Source organism: Anser anser, assembly GCF_964211835.1.
Source record: "Anser anser genome assembly, chromosome: 8".
NCBI classification, from domain to species: domain Eukaryota; kingdom Metazoa; phylum Chordata; class Aves; order Anseriformes; family Anatidae; genus Anser; species Anser anser.
This window is the reverse complement of record NC_139728.1, coordinates 15,576,844-15,592,759: the sequence shown is the minus strand read 5'-3', so window position 1 is coordinate 15,592,759 and position 15,916 is coordinate 15,576,844. Positions and strand designations below refer to the sequence as shown.

Here is a 15,916-nt window from a genome sequence, read left to right as displayed (position 1 = left end):
ATCCTTTATGCATGGTGTGATAGAAAGTTATGCATACCACTGTAGATGTTTATAGTACTTGGATTGCATGTTAGTCCAAATAGAGAGTAAGCCTAGGAGCTTTTTGGCCAAGAAGAAACATAAGTGGTAGAAAAAAAACATGTAATGAATTCCTTGGAGACGTTGTGGACTCTGCTGAGGGTAGAAAGCCCTTGCAGAGAGATCTGGACAGATTGGAGAGCTGGGCGATCACCAACCGCATGAAGTTTAACAAGAGCAAGTGCCGGGGCCTGCACCTGGGACGGGACAACCCTGGCTATACATACAGACTGGGCGACGAGACGCTGGAGAGCAGCCCCGCAGAGAGGGATCTGGGGGTTGTGGTTGACAGCAAGCTGAATATGAGCCAGCAGTGTGCCCTGGCAGCCAGGAGGGCCAACTGTATCCTGGGGTGCATCAAGCACGGCATCGCTAGTAGGTCAAGGGAGGTGATTGTCCCGCTCTACTCTGCGCTGGTGTGGCCTCACCTCGAGTACTGTGTGCAGTTCTGGGCACCACAGTACAAAAAGGACGTGAAACTTTTGGAGAGTGTCCAGAGGAGGGCGACGAAGATGGTGAAGGGCCTGGAGGGGAAGACATATGAGGAGCGGCTGAGGTCACTTGGCCTGTTCAGCCTGGAGAAGAGGAGGCCGAGGGGAGACCTCGTTGCAGTCTACAACTTCCTTGCAAGGGGGAGAGGAGAGGCAGGCACCGATCTCTTCTCTTTAGTCACCAGTGATAGGACCCAAGGGAACGGTGTTAAGCCGAGGCAGGGGAGGTTTAGGCTGAACATCAGGAAGAGGTTCTTCACCGAGAGGGTGGTCGCACACTGGAACAGGCTCCCCAGGGAAGTAGTCACTGCACCTGCACACACTGTTGGAGTTTAAAAAGCGATTGGACTGTGCACTTAGTCACATGGTCTAAAATTGTGGTAGACCTGTGTGGTGCCAGGAGTTGGACTTGATGATCCTTATGGGTCCCTTCCAACTGGGGATATTCTACGATTCTATGATTCCTTGGTTCAGCTGCACGTGTTCTGCATACAGCAATGTTTCTCTTTGCAAGTCGTGTACTGAATTCGAAAATTAGCCTGATGGAAACAAGGGAGCTAAATTATGGCTTCATCATTAGCTGTCGCTCTATTAGATCAGGGGAGAAAAGAAACCAGAAAACCCAAGGTACAAGCACCAGCATCACAGGCGGCAGGACATCAAGTTCTCCCCCAGGCAGGAGTCAGCCTATGCTGTTTGTGTCAGAGCACAGAGACAACAAAAGGATCAAGAGGTGCAAGCAGTTTGCAGCACTGGAAACTCCTGACAGTGTTATAATGAAGGGTGGGTTGATATGGCAGTGAAGTTTTTCGTGCTTTTACACAAGCAAAAATCAAGATGAAGTCATTTGAGTTAACGGAACTGTGCTACTGTCAAACTTGGTGGCCCAGGAGGAGCGTGTTGAAAGCAGTCATGATTGGGGTCTGGAAAAGGATAGTCTGATAAAGCAGAAGGGAATTTGCTGAAATTTTCCCTTGTGGTTTCAAGCAGGTTTTCCTCAAGCAGGTTTCGAGGTGGTTTCCACCCTTGAGGGAGCTGATGTTCCATGAAGCATCATGAAGTGGGGATGTAGGAGGAACTGCTTGAAAAAGCTTAGCAAAGAGTGGCCCCTGTCTCGCCTTGCTTCAGGGCAAATGTCCTTCCTGCACACATGGGGTCTGCTTTTCTGATTGTTTGTCTTGGTCCCTTTTTTCTCTCCCCCCAGAATAACGGTAGCAGCCACATCTGCTTTGTGCAGAAGCAGCATTTGGCATTCCTCGGGTCCATGTTAGGATGGTGTAGGATGAAGAAAATACTTCATGGTGATCTTTTCAGACGTGCTGAAATCTGTGCAGTACATTCAGGTTTTTAAGCAGCTTTTCTGTCTGATGATTAATATTTTGCTGGCAATATTGGTGTGTTGCTTGTGCACCTGGACTGTGTTCAGTATCTGGTGTGCACCACCTCAGCTTCCTGAAGCGGCTTATATCAGGTTGGATTAAGGTACAGGTAACTTCATTTGGGAAATCCAAATTAGCATTTTCAGATAGACCTTTGAGAGAACTGGATTGGCATACTTCCTAAGCTATTTTTTCCATTTAGTTCACATTAGTACAAACAGCTCAATCACCAGGATGACGAATTGCCCAGGAGTGGATAGATCTGAGGGCTGACGACAGAGGACGACAACGGGCCACTCGCCCACTGCTGCTCTATCTCCAGTGAAGTTTCACTCTCAGCCCACGTCCAGGTGGATCAGAAATCCACCCCCACAGCTGCAAATATCAGCAACTATGTCAGAACCAAATTAACAATGTCGAGTTGAAATAACCATTTAGATCCTTCTTTCTTTAAGTTTGGTGAAGCTGAAGCTAAATAGGTAACTGGGATATCCTACGTTATCTAGTAGTTACTTTGAGAAACATTCATGTACAGAATTTTTGTAACTTTTCTCTAACTGTTGACTTGTTTTTGATCTTTGACGTCACTTCAGCTGACATTCATGCAGCTGATATCCACATACAGTAATAGAGCTGGAATATTCTGATGAGCCCATCTCATCCATCTCGTGCAACCAAACTGAACAAACGTCTACCTGTAGCGCTCAAGGCTGATGAACTAAATGGTCTTTAAAAACCTCTGATTATGGAAACCGCAACCACCCAAGCTACCTAATTCCAGTGCTTTGTTCTCCTTCCAGCTAATGATCTTTCCTAATGTCTGTTTTTTAAGCCATAGCTGCTTGTCCAACCAGTGTAGGAGTATTCCTCCTCCTTTGCAGCGGCACTGTAGGTGATGTTTGGCATGGTTTGTATTTAGCATCTAAGTGTCTTGCTTATTGCACAGTACAGAGAAATTTGTTGGACAAAAAGTTTGTATTTTACAGAACAGACACGTTTCATTATGGATGAAGGATGAATCTTGGTACATCCTTCATTTCAAAGGCTGAAGATGCTTCAGAGATGCTGAAGAACACTATGAAGCAGAGGAAAATGAAGGTGTAGTTAGAAACTTTCTTCTTGGTGGTGTGACTTAAGTACCACATATCTGCTGTGCTACTTGGTATGTCACTGAGAAGAGAGGCTCACTCGTCATCCCTTTTGACAACAGCACAGACAGATCTGTCCATCTGAGATGAAATGGGAATGGATATGAGTGTAAATCAGTCTTCCTCTTTTTTTAAGACTGGATGTTCAACAAAAGATTCCTCCAAAGGTCTCAGTGAGTCCAGATATATGTGTTGGAGTTGTGCTTGTTTTTTGTGTTTTTTGTGGTTCATGTTCTGGTTTTTATTTTTTTAACTGGGCCAGAAATAGCATCATAACTGATGTTGCTGTGGTAATGGCACAGCAATGTGTGGAGGTGCCGAAGAAACATTTTTCATTGGAACAACCACAAGGTTTATTTCTTTTTTTTTCTCCCCCCTCTAGTAATTGTTTTAATATTATAAGTTGCTATGCTCATTTATCACTGAAATCATTATTAATGAGTGCTGTTTTTCTTTGTCACGTCTCCATGGCAACCGGGTGACATGTTTGAGTAGAATTATCTGTCTCCAGATGGAGATCTTCATTCATAAGATTTGCTTACTGAGAATTTTTCCAGCACATTCAACTTAAAAATTCTTCTTTCATCACCCTTCTAAAGAGTTGTGTCAGAGGTGTTGCTGCTTTCTAGTTTATATCCCGTGATGGTTTTTATGGTGGACGTTATGCTGGAAAATATTTCTGGTTTTAATTTGTGGTACATTTATGTTGATTTTCTTTTGACTCAATTGGGCTGCATTTCTTCAATGTAGTATTTGTCGTGGCAGCCCTGTAAGCCTGTTCCTCTCCCATTTGAATTATTGCTACTCCACTTTTTTATATAATAAACCACACACTGGAAGACAGTACTCGATTTTTACTTCTGTACGTGAAAGAAGCATAAAGATTTATTTCCCTTTATACGTGATGTACTACACTCTGAATGATAGTGTCCTAAATTTTTGTTATTGTTCACTGCTTGATGTTTAGTTTTGAACATGAAAGAAGCATAAAGATACTGCATTTTGTCCATTTTAATGTAAAACTGTATTTAGGAAAAAGAAAAAGATATGGCTGGTTAGCAAGATTAAGCAAGGTAAATATGCACAGAACTCTATAATTTCATTTATTGTGAACTTCATACAATTTTAAAGGTCTTGTTCATTGTCAGATTTGATTGAGATCAGGTAGGGCTTAATTAACGTTTCAGGATGTCTCTGGATTGGCTTCTGATCACTCAGACCAACATATCTCAAAATGCTGTATTTACTGTAGCTGAAGTCAAAAAGTAAAAAATCAGAAGGTGAGTTTAGCATCCTTTACTTCTTCAATTGCAGATGCACCCTTACCTGATCAAGCAAAACCTGGTGAGCATTTTTCACAGAATCACAGAATGCTTGAGTTTGGAAGGGACCTTCAGAGATCATCTAGTCCAACCCCCCTGCTCAAGCAGGGTCGCCCAGAGATACAGGATGGCATGCAGGCGGGTTTTGAGTATCTCCAAAGAAGGAGACTCCACAACCTCTCTCTCTGGGCAGCCTGTTACAGTGATCTGTCACCCAAATCATAAAGAAGTTCTTCCTCATATGGCAATGAAACCTCCTGTGGTTCAATTTATACCCATTACCCCTTGTCCTATGACTGGCCACCACTGAGAAGAAATTGGGCCCATCCTCTTTACATTGTCCCCTCAGGTGTTTGTAGAGGCTGATTACATCCCCTCTCAATCTCCTCTTCTCTAGGCTAAACAGGCCCAGCTCGCTTAGTCTTTCCTCATAGGACAGATGCTTCAATCCCGTAATCATCTTTGTGGCTCTACGATGGATCCTGTCTAGAAGTTCTGCATCCCTCTTGTACTGGGGAGCCCAGGACTGCACACAGTGCTCCAGGTGTGGCCTCACCAGAGCTGAGTAGAGGGAGAGGATCACCTCTCTTGACTTGCTGTCCACACTCCTCCTGATGCAGGCTAGGATCCCATTGTCCTTGGCCACAAGGGCACACTGCTGGCTTATGGTTAACTTGTTGTCCACCAAGACACCCAGGTCCTTTTCCTCAAAGCTGCTCTCCAGCAGGTCAGCCCCCAACCTGAACTGGTGCCTGGGGCTGTTCCTCCCCAGGTGCAGGACCCTGCACTTGCCCTCGTTGAACCTCATGAGGTTCCCCTCCACCCAACTCTCCAGCCTGCCCACATCCCTCTGAATGGCCAAATTTTTACTAAATACTGAAGGCAATACTGAAAGTGCTGCCGTTAGGGAAAGCATCAAAGGCCATTTCTCCAACCTGTCTTTTATCTAATTTTCATATTCATTTAAAGCCATTAATGATGTATACCCTGTGACACACTTCTGGGTGCTTTGTCAGTTGCTTAAACGTCCAATCTTTAGCATTTACTCTGCTCTCATCCTGACAGTAACTTCAGAGCAAGAACAGTCTCCTAAATACATCAGGATTCATGGCTTCTGAACACCCCATCTTATATACATATATCTTATGTAGAGAAGATAAATGTAATTGTCACCTGGTCTAAAAGTTTATACGTAGCTCTGTCCTCCTAATAATAATATGATGCAAGACTTGTCTTCTCCAACTGTGTAATTGAATTTTATTGGTCTATTTAGTGTATGTGAAGTAGGGGATGTTGTCCCATCCGCAGTGTTAGGTGTCAGACTCATTTCTTCTCTGTTTCACCAACTAGCGATGTCCCACCTAGCTAAGCCGCTTAGTACCACCTTCTCCTCCTCCTTTGCACCTCTTTGGTTGCCAAAAGACTCATTACAATCAGTGTTAAAGGGCTGGGAGAGTGCAAAATATTGACCAGTCCCCTTTCTTTCAGGGCTTGTTCTGCATTTCCCATGTCAGATCCCTGCTTGAATAGATTTGTGAAGGGCTCATAAAAATGAAGAGGTTTTATGGGTTAGCTTGATCCAGGAAAAAGAAGGAAGTTCAACATGAACATGAAGGACGAAGCTTCTGTCAGTGAGCTCTATAAATGCCAAAGGGAGACCTGCAAGCAAAATTTAGTGTTTCTCATCAGATAGCAGGAAGGTTTCAGATATAGATGTCAGCATTTTAGCTGGGGTTCAGGCAGTTCTGGCATTGAAGCAGCCTAGTTCAAAGGCCATTGGAATTAATTAGAGATGGGTATTTTCATAGAATCATTAAAGTTGGAAAAGACCTCCAAGATCATCTGGTCCAACCGTACCCCTGCCACCAATATCACTCAGTAAACCATGTCCCTAAACATTTTTCCTTGGTGAATTGGGTGGTTTGGCAAGTGGATGTTTCTAGCAGTCCCTCACCATACCTAGGAAGCTGTAGGGTTTATAGTCAGCTGGATAGTCCTCCTTTTTCTTTCACTGGCAGTATAATTACTTAGCTGTTTTTTCCCTTTGAAAGTGGAATCATAGCTATTTATACCTACCTCCAACAAGTGACTACTCAGTATGAGAAAATGATGCCAATATATTGTATTTATGCTCACTATTTTGAGGAAAATATTTTGCCTGTGATAGGAAATTACGATAGCTTATGAGTAATGATACTGCTTCAAACTTAACATTGCTGATCATTTCATGTGTTCGTGATGCAGCACTTGTTCATGGTCCTGGCCTTGCTTCTTGCGTTATTCCTGAAGTTAAGTTGATCGCTTGCTTTCTGCAGGCCGCTGTTGTGTTTGCCTGTCATTGGTGCGTGCACCTCTCTCTCAAAACTCGTGGGTTTGATGGTGTTGCTAGCTGCTTGGCGCTCCTGCCTGTTAATCATTTATTTAGGCACTGAGGTATAAGTGTTGGACATTCAGCCTGCCGCTTCCTTCATGTGCCTCATCCTTCCAGAGGTTGCCTTTTGGCTTTTAAGGTAGGTTGTCAGCTTAGATTTTGGCAAATTTACATTGCTTTTGGAGATATGGGTAGAGATTTCTAATGCCCCAATCCATACTACGTAGTAGAGCTATGGCATTAAGTTCGTAAGACACTTTCTATTAAAAGACTAACTTTACTAACGTTCACAGAGGCAGGTGTCTTCCACTTTGACCTCCTGATTATTTTTAGTTGTACTGGGGCTTGGAGCAACCTGGTCTAGTGGGAGATGTCCCTGCCCATGGCAGGGGGTTGGAACCAGATGGTCTGTAAGGTCCCTTCCAACCCAAGCCAGTCTGTGATCCTCCTAACGGGAAGGCAGATTTCTCTGAAGTAAGACTTCCTAGCTGACATGTTTTTTTCAAGTTATCCCAAAAAATGTAATGAAAAATGACTTATTTTTGGAAGCTTTCTTGCTGCTGAGTGTGTCAGGCCTTAATTGTACCAGGCATATGCACTTCTCCTGCCGGTCCCAAGGAAGGAGGAAGAGTCACGCTGTCTGCGCTGCACCACACGGATAATTGAGTAGCTGTTGTATTGATAAGTAAAGTACTGGGGAAAAACACTTTTACTGACTAACGCTGTTAGTCAGCTGTGGAAATTATACAAGAAATTCTTTAAATGTCCTGTGTCTACCTCATAATCCTCCCCCTTGCCTGGCCTAACTTTGTCCACAGTTTCTCTAACATCTGGCCTCTTTACAAGCCCGAGACGATTCAGGAAGTTCTGTGCTGAAGAACTTCATTAGCCCATTAAAAGCAGCCTGGATTTGTAAGTAGCAATACTGCAATAATTACAAGAGTGTGGCCAAGATGGTGGGGATGAATATTTGGAGGCCAGGTTGTAGCATTTCTGCTGCTCAGGTACCTGAACAGCAGTGCCCCTCGGGACTGGTGGCAGTCAGCTAGAGAAGAAATCCAGAATTAGCTGCCAGCCAGAGCTTCCTTCCCACCTTACCTCCATCCTACAGAACTGCATCAAATTTTCATACAAAAAGCTGATTATACCAGTTATCAAACGTGGCCTCATCGGTGCCCTTGCTGCGTGCACCAAGAAAGAACGTGCTTCATGTGGCCCCATACGTGCAGTCTGCACAGGGTGGTCTGCTGCCCAGCAGGCGCTCAGTGTTCGGTTGCAGTAAGTCACTTGGGATAGGCAGGAGACACCTCGCAGAAGTTATTTTTGCCCCTGAACATCAGGACCTCCATGCCTTGCTTATTCTTTACAAGGCTGGGTTGCTCGTTCCTCTCAGCATGTCTTTTTGAGTTGATGTGGACGAGCCGCAGGTTGTGCAAACTTCCTTCGTTCCATTTTCTCTGTCTCATCTGTTCCCGTATTCAAATCCATAAATGCCACTGTGGGAGCTATGTGCTTTTTCTACGTGTGGGTTTCATTGCTAATCACAACAGAGATCGCTGAAGGAGTGAGGAGAATATAAGTTAGATATTGCAGTCAATCAAGTACTTCTAATTCTCAGGCTTTATTGTGTTCAGCCTTTTAGGTTTCATGCATTGTCATCTCCTGACTACCTAAATTCCATTAAAAAAAAAGAAAAAAAGTTCAGCAAACAAGTTCACATTTACCAATCTAATGATTCTTAATTCTTAGTTCTTAATATTCTTCTAATATGTTTTAAGTTCTTGCATCTGTTTTGAGTCTCTGCATCTGAGTTGCTACTATTTGATAAATGTGCAATTTTATATAAACTCTGTAATAATCTTAAAAAAAGAGATATGTACTAGGCCAAATGCAGCTTTTATCTCTAAAAAAATAAAAAAATAAATAAAAAGGCTTATATAACGTCTACTACCTAATTAATAGTTTCCTCAAAACAAGCTTCCTTCTAAATTATTTCATTTTTTTGTTTGTTTATTTAAATACAATAGACCCAGGAAAATCCATTTGTGTTTTGTTTTTCCCTTAGCAAGTAAGATAAATTGCTTGAAAACCCAAAGAAAAATAATTAAGTTTGGATGGTTTCTTTTCATTTGCCCAGGTTTCACCTTTTATTCCCCGTGCATTCTCATTTCATTTTGCATTAATATGTTTACATATGGTAAAATGCCAGTTTCCTTTCTGCGTAGTATATCCTGGTGGGAGGAATGGGGCTCCAGAGCTCTGGACGTCTTTCCTATGGGCTCGCTTGCTCCAGAGGTAACCAGAGCAAAAAGCTGTCAGAGCAGCTGAGAAACAGCGCTGTTGGTGCTGCAAGCTCGAGGCTCAAGGGAAAGGAAGAGAAGAATTTCTTTTCCCCAAATCCTTGGGAATTTGGGAATGTCATGTCCTACTAAAGAAAAACCCATTGTTCCAGCTTTGAGTGATGCTGTTTGCATCCTATGGCATAGCATCCATACGTAAAATAGCATTACAGGACTGACACCAGAGCTGGAATTCACTATTTGAAAAGCTGCAATGTCTAGCTGATAAATAGTAAGGGCAAGCGGGGAGTCTTACTTTTCTTATTCCTTATTTTCATGCTGGATTTCTCTCTGGGTAACGTTCACGTGCAGAAGAAATGGTTGTGGTGGGGAGTGGGGAGACGAGGATGGTCAGCATGCTGCCTCTTCTCCAGAAATCCTCGTGTGACTGGCACTGGGTACCTTTTGCTTTAACTCTATTAAAATAGTGCAGGAAAAAGAATGAAAAAAGATGCTGTGTTTGGGGGTGTTTTTTTCTTTTTTTTTTTCCAGATTATAACCTATTTTTTAAATTGCCTTCATCAGCGTTGCTTGATTTATCAATGCAAAGAACATACGTGAGCAGCCTCCTCTGCGTAGTCACTACCGTACATTGCTTGCTTGCCCACTGATAGTAAAAAACTAGGGAGGCTGCAGTAGCAGAGAGTTTGCTTGCATTAAGACATATTATACAGAAAACTAGGGAGGTTGAAAAGAGTTTGTCCTGCCATATTCCCAGTACCCGCTGTTCACAGTACCGAGGCTATTCCAGCCAAGAGAGCTGCCCACCCATTTCCGGAGGCTAGAACAACTTTCTTGGTATCAGTCCCATTTAAGCCTTTGAAACTGTATACCTGTGGTTTTTTGTTGCCTTGTTGAATTAGGGTCTTTTCTAGTCAGCTGTTTTGGGTTTAGTTTCTTTTTTTTATTTTTTATTTTTCCCCAGCTGCTGAACTACACTGGTTCAAAACTTTTTTTTTTCTTTTTTTTTTTTTCTTGGTGCTCAGATGAGTATAGGATCAAACCAGTGGAAGAGGTCAAATACATGAAAAATGGGGGAGAAGATGATCAGAAAATAGCAGCCAGGAACCAAGAAAACTTGGTAAGGATTGAACTTATCACTTCTTTAATGAAATAACATGGCTCTGCTTTTGTAATGAAATATGCAACATGCAGCACATTGAGACTGCAGCTTACACACAGCAAGAGGATTTTCCTGAAAATGTCATACCTGTCTGTGAAGCTCACATAGACAGCGCGAAATACTACTTTTTCTCATGCTTGTCTTTCTGAATTAGGCTCTACTTGATCTTGGAGGGAGTGCTTCCAAGATTATACTCACCTCCTTTGCAGATATAAATATACCCGGTTTGAAATGTCTGTGTCTATATTGCAAACGAACTGGTAGTAAAACAGCAGTGCCCTGCCGTTAATAAAATGACCTACTTAAGTAGATATTATTTGCTCTGTGCCTCGTGCTTTTACATATTTTAAAATTCACAGTTCACGATAGCAAAAGCAATATATTCATAACAGAGCAGTCACAAAAATCATTTTGCACATTTTGTGTCTTCCCTGACTAGAGCAACTTGCTGGCTCACAGTTCTGCTGTCAGGGAGGAAATCTCAGGTAAACTCAGTGCAGCTAGAAATAGCTGGGGTGCTGTTGAGGTGGCTCAAATTGTGGCTGAGTCACGTGAAAGGACTTCTGAGAAACGCCACCTCTATTCTAAAACTGGAGGAATGTAGATTTTGTAATTGGTTAGCTGGGGCTTCACCCAGTTTAATTTTTTGAGGACACTTCACAGTGATAATAGTTGTGTGTGAAGTTTCAGATCTGGTTCCCCTCACTCATCACAGCTTTCTTCATATAGGATTGTTTTTCTTCCTCCCCCTGTCAGTAGGACCAAAGGGGGAATGTAATTAGCAACCACTGAACATAATTCAGTGGACCTATGACCATTATCACCAGCTCAAGATTAGCTTTTGCTATGACTGGGCAGTTGTACAAAAATCCACCATGAATTTGTCTTTTGTTGAAGGTGTGTGGAGGAGCGTAATAGAGCTGCGGGCAACCTGGATGTGCTTTCCTTCCCTCTTCTAGATGCAGGTGCCTGCAGTACAAAACAACCACACATGCCTTCCTGCTCTAAACAGCAGAGTTTACTTGCTGTGTGCTGTCCCAGCCTAGGTGCTGGAGCGAAGGTTGGGCAGCACACAGCGCTGTTTCTGCTTTGCTTTCCATGTGCCTTGGCTACTTGCAGTTTTGCATTGTTGATGCTCCAGTGAGGACACACCTTCAGCTTGCAGCAGGATGCTGGGGATATTTTAGTGAAACACTGCTGAGAACATCGCCTTTTCTAGCAGCATCCGCAGTGCCCTCAGCGTTACTGCAGTTTAAGCGTGTTTGTTTTGAACTGGGAGAAGTGGGACTGCAAGAATTTTTGCTCGTTTTAGAGACCCCAGTGCTTTGTTGGTAAACAGGAGAGAAAAAAAAAAAGAAAAAAAAAAGGAAAAATGATCACAATACATATTTTTGATAAAAGTAGAAGAAGCCTAGCAATTTAATTTTTCTTTTTCTTTTTTCTTTTTTCTTTTTTTTTTTACTTTCTGCTGCACTTAGAGTACTGGCAGAAGGTAAAATGCCACTTGCATGAGAACCAGGAAGAGTTCGGGAAAGCATAGGTCTGCTGAAGTGACACAGCAGATACAGATATTTTGCACTTTGATTGGTTTCTGCATTCTTGCAGCACTTAAGTGTTAGTCTGATTCAATTTAGCAAGAGACATTGCTACAGCACAGTGCTTATTGTTTTATTATTGATGGGTCATGCTTGATGGGAGCAGGGGGTTGGTGGAAAGTATAACTTAATGTAGGGCTGGAGGGCTAATATAGCTCTCTTGTCTGCCATATCTGTTGGGAGAAAAAGCAACAGTAATGCAAGAAAGCCTTCAATCAGACTGCTTGTATATACTTTAAAACAAAAACCCTCTTGCACGCCAAAAAGACTTTATTTTCCTTTTCCTCATCTTACTATAGGGAGATTACACTGGCTGTAAATGTATGCAGCTTAATCCTGGGAATTGTCAGGTCCTCGTCATTCCTGGATTTTTAAGTGGGTTTCACTGCTCGAGTTCTCCCAAGTAAGCACGTTTAGCTCACTGCTTAGAGGATGGGTTAAGCTACCCATCACTCAGGCTTTACTTTTCTTAACGTGAAAAGTTGGCAAGCACTTACATAATCCTGTCTTCTCATCAGACATTTCCAGGCAACAGAAATTGTCAGAACAAGAAAAGGCGGTGGGAGAATCATCCAGCCCTTTTCCCTCCTCCCTCGTTCCTTAATCCCAAGTTTTGTTTATTGTCGCAGGGCTGCTAATTCACATCTCCTTCAAAGAGGGGGCCAGGATGAAATGCATAACCCACATGTCGTTAGTCGGTTCCCTGGGAACTGCTTCTCTCAGGGTTATCGTACCCTCTGGTACTTTGTCCTTGAATGTCCTTGAATCCGAATGTTATTCGGATGACAGCAAATTTTTGGCCCTGTTACAAGCATGTCTCAGAATTACCAATCCTCCTTTTTGAAGTGTTTTAAAGGCTGGCTTGAAAAAAAAAAATCTGTGCTTAGGTGAAAATAAAACTGCTTCCCTTACACCTGAGGCTCTTTGGTGAGGTGCTGTCCCGTGGGGAGCTGGCACCGCTGTGGGTATCGCTGGGAGAGATGAAGCCCCATCACTGGTCGCTGTCTTCTCAGCGTCCACCTGAGGTTAATCAGGGCTCAAAACTGGCGCAACGCTGACACTAAAGCAGAAATACTCCAAAAACATAACGACAGCAGGAATGGCTGTGCTAGGGCTGTGTGCCAGGCGAAGCAGAAGATGCTCCATGTGAAGAAATTCTCTGGCAGACTGAAAGGCCTCATGGAATTTTAATGTAGGCTCTTGGCAGAAAAAAAACCTAAAAGAATAAGAAAAGCCAAGCTTGTTTCAGATTCTGTCAAATAATGATTCACTGCTTTACGCAGGTTGGTTTTGCTGTTCTGTGCCTGCTGTCAGATGTTTCAGCTCCTGGTTTTAGTCCTGGTGTCTCTAGACACAGGAGGGCTGCCTGTGGTGCTTCAAGGGGCCAAGGACCACTGGGGCCAGGGGACAGTGGCTGTCTCTTTGCTTGCCAGAGTTAAGCTCCAGCTCCAGCATCTTCCCTGACCTGCATGCATTTCCCCCCTGGGAGCCCCGATAGGTTGCTTATGCAGTACTGAAAAGGGTTGCAGGCTTTTAGGATCACTATAATCCAAACCGAAGGGTTTTACCAGCTGATGAGTGTCTTGTCTTACTCAGCAGATCTGGGATTTTTTTTTTTTTTTTTTGCTTTACCAGCAAGCAAAAGCTGATCATGGCTAGTAACATACATCACATGCCTGGGCGAAGAACACTTTGAAGAAAAACACTTTGAAGAACTAAAATGCAAAAAATCAGTAATATTAATATTTTAAAAGGCTCAATCTATTCTAAAAGATACCTGCTACAAGCAGGAATAAATTTTTACCTTCTCTAAAGACCTATTAATTTTTGTTTAGAAGGGACTTACTGTTTAGCTCTTCAACGTCATGTTAAATATACAAAGCACAATCACAATAGCCTATTTAACATTCATCACGGGACTAATTTCATTGTCCTCATTTCCATCCCCTCAGAACACTGTTGGTTTTCCACTGTAAAATCTTATTGCCGAAAAAGGTAAGATAAGGTGTGTTGTATTCATGCCATGCTGGAAACTCGATGAGCTGTATCAGTTTTCCTTTGAGATGGTTTGCAATAGTACAGATGCCTCTGAAAAATTAAAATATAACATTTTTTTGTTAAATGGTTAACTAAATATTTATTCACAGAATCACAGAATCATCTAGGTTGGAAGAGACCTCCAAGATCACCTAGTCCAACCTCTGACCTAACACTAACAAGTCCTCCACTAAACCATATCACTAAGCTCTGCATCTAAACGTCTTTTAAAGACCTTCAGGGATGCCCACTTCCCTGGACAGCCTATTCCAATGCCTAACAACCATTTTAGTAAAGAACTGTATTGTAGCTCAGTTCTTGGATGTCTTTGTAACTTTTACTAATGGAAATCATTTTCTGGTCTGCAATGCTGCAAAAGGCTACCTATTGGAATTTTTATGCTTTGTTATCCAAACCCTCAAAACAGTTGGGCATAATCCTCTGTTTCGTCCTGGAGCTCAGTAGTGAAATTGCATGTTGGAGCTTGAGATGAATTCCTGCTGGAGCTGAAAGAAAATTACCTCTTTGTGTTTTTCTTGCTATCTCTCACTCCGCCTTTAATAATATGAACAATATTTTGTGTTTTCTTTTCCAATAAGTATAAATTTCCACTCCACTTACCTGCAAATGTCATTTTTGTCAGCTTTGCGTGCACTGTTATTTCCTATGTCTCAAGCTTCTCCAACCAGCTGCTGTTCTGCATTTATCATTCAGCTTGGTAGTACTTAATATTGCACAACCTCAGTAGCCATCGTTTTGTATTCAGCAGCAGTTGTCATTTTCTGCAGTGGTACATTAGAAGTAGACAGTAGTAACCGATAGATGAAGTGTATGAAATTAAAAGCCTGGCAGAAAGGGATTAATGAAGCAACTTTAATAACTATATAAAATGTAACACATGAAATACTGTGTCTAATATCAATATTTAAATAGATATGCAAAATATATATTATAGATCCATCAATCAGATAAACATTTTGTGATGTTTGATGCAAATCTGGACAGATGCTTGAATTTCTGATTGATTTAGGAAAATATCTTTTTAATTCTATTGCCAAGACCACCGGTCTATATACGTAAAAGAAAGAAGCTAACCATGACTCGCTGTGGTTAAATTTACTGGGGATATTTCTGGTGTTTTCCTTTCTACAAAAGTAAAATACCACAAATAGCTCTGGAAATTTAAGCGTGGTAATCCAATTAATTTAGTATTTTAAAGTGTTTAAATCCACTGCTGCTTATTGTTTCTAGATAAGCTTTGAATTGCTGTGTTTTAAAAGTCTAAGTGTGTATGTTAATCACGGTGCTGTTTTAGTACATTGGTAAAGAGCTTTGTAGAAATGAAAGTTAGTATCATATTAATGTATACTGTAGTATTAAGATTTCAAGCTGTAAGTTCCCTAATTATTTATTTTAAACCACTTTACAACAAGAGCAGTTCAAAGTACACTATTTCAGGGTGGAATTTGCTCACACTCTGCCTGCCAGGGGAAGGAAACCAGAAATGCCCAGGACCATAGCCCTCCATCCTTAGCAAGAAGAGGATTTTTTGTTTGTTTGTTTTTAAATTTCATCTGCCCTGAAGAATTAGGCCCTGTGTTCAGCCCCAGGTTACTTGGCTACAGGAGACCCCGTCGTTCTGCGCTGGTGAGGGCAGTTGCATGGGCTTGGTTCATTGTCTGCTGCCAGGGATGGATTCTCGGTGTCCGTCTGCCCGGACAGGAGAGGCCGCTAACCGCTCTGCCTCTTGCTGCCCTATTTTCCCTTCTCCTGTTTGCAGATGTAAAGCCTCAGTTCAACAAGACTCCTGAAGTTGTTTGTGGCTATTGAGTTGAGACCTGGGCAGGGAGTGAACTGCAAAAGCAGACTGCAAAGTACAGCTTGGGTTGTTCTGGGGGCGGGAATGAAATTTTATCATTATTTTTTTGGTTCCTGAGGCATAATAATAATAAAAGGGGGTAGTGCTGGATGACTTGGTAACATGGCAGGGTTGCTCACAGGCTGCTATACCACTCACCCTTGCTTTGTCAGCA

The 15,916-nt window shown here is 42.4% G+C and overlaps 1 protein-coding gene across 1 annotated transcript in view; it reads left to right on the top strand.

Moving 5' to 3' along the window:
* LOC310903603 (uncharacterized protein C1orf21) overlaps positions 1-15,916 on the top strand; it is a 105,935-nt gene that overhangs the window by 51,718 nt on the left and 38,301 nt on the right. Inside the window, exon 3 of the mRNA XM_083847153.1 lies at positions 10,115-10,209. Coding sequence (XP_083703279.1) covers positions 10,115-10,209 — 95 coding nt within the window. The remainder of the gene's footprint in view (positions 1-10,114; positions 10,210-15,916) is intronic.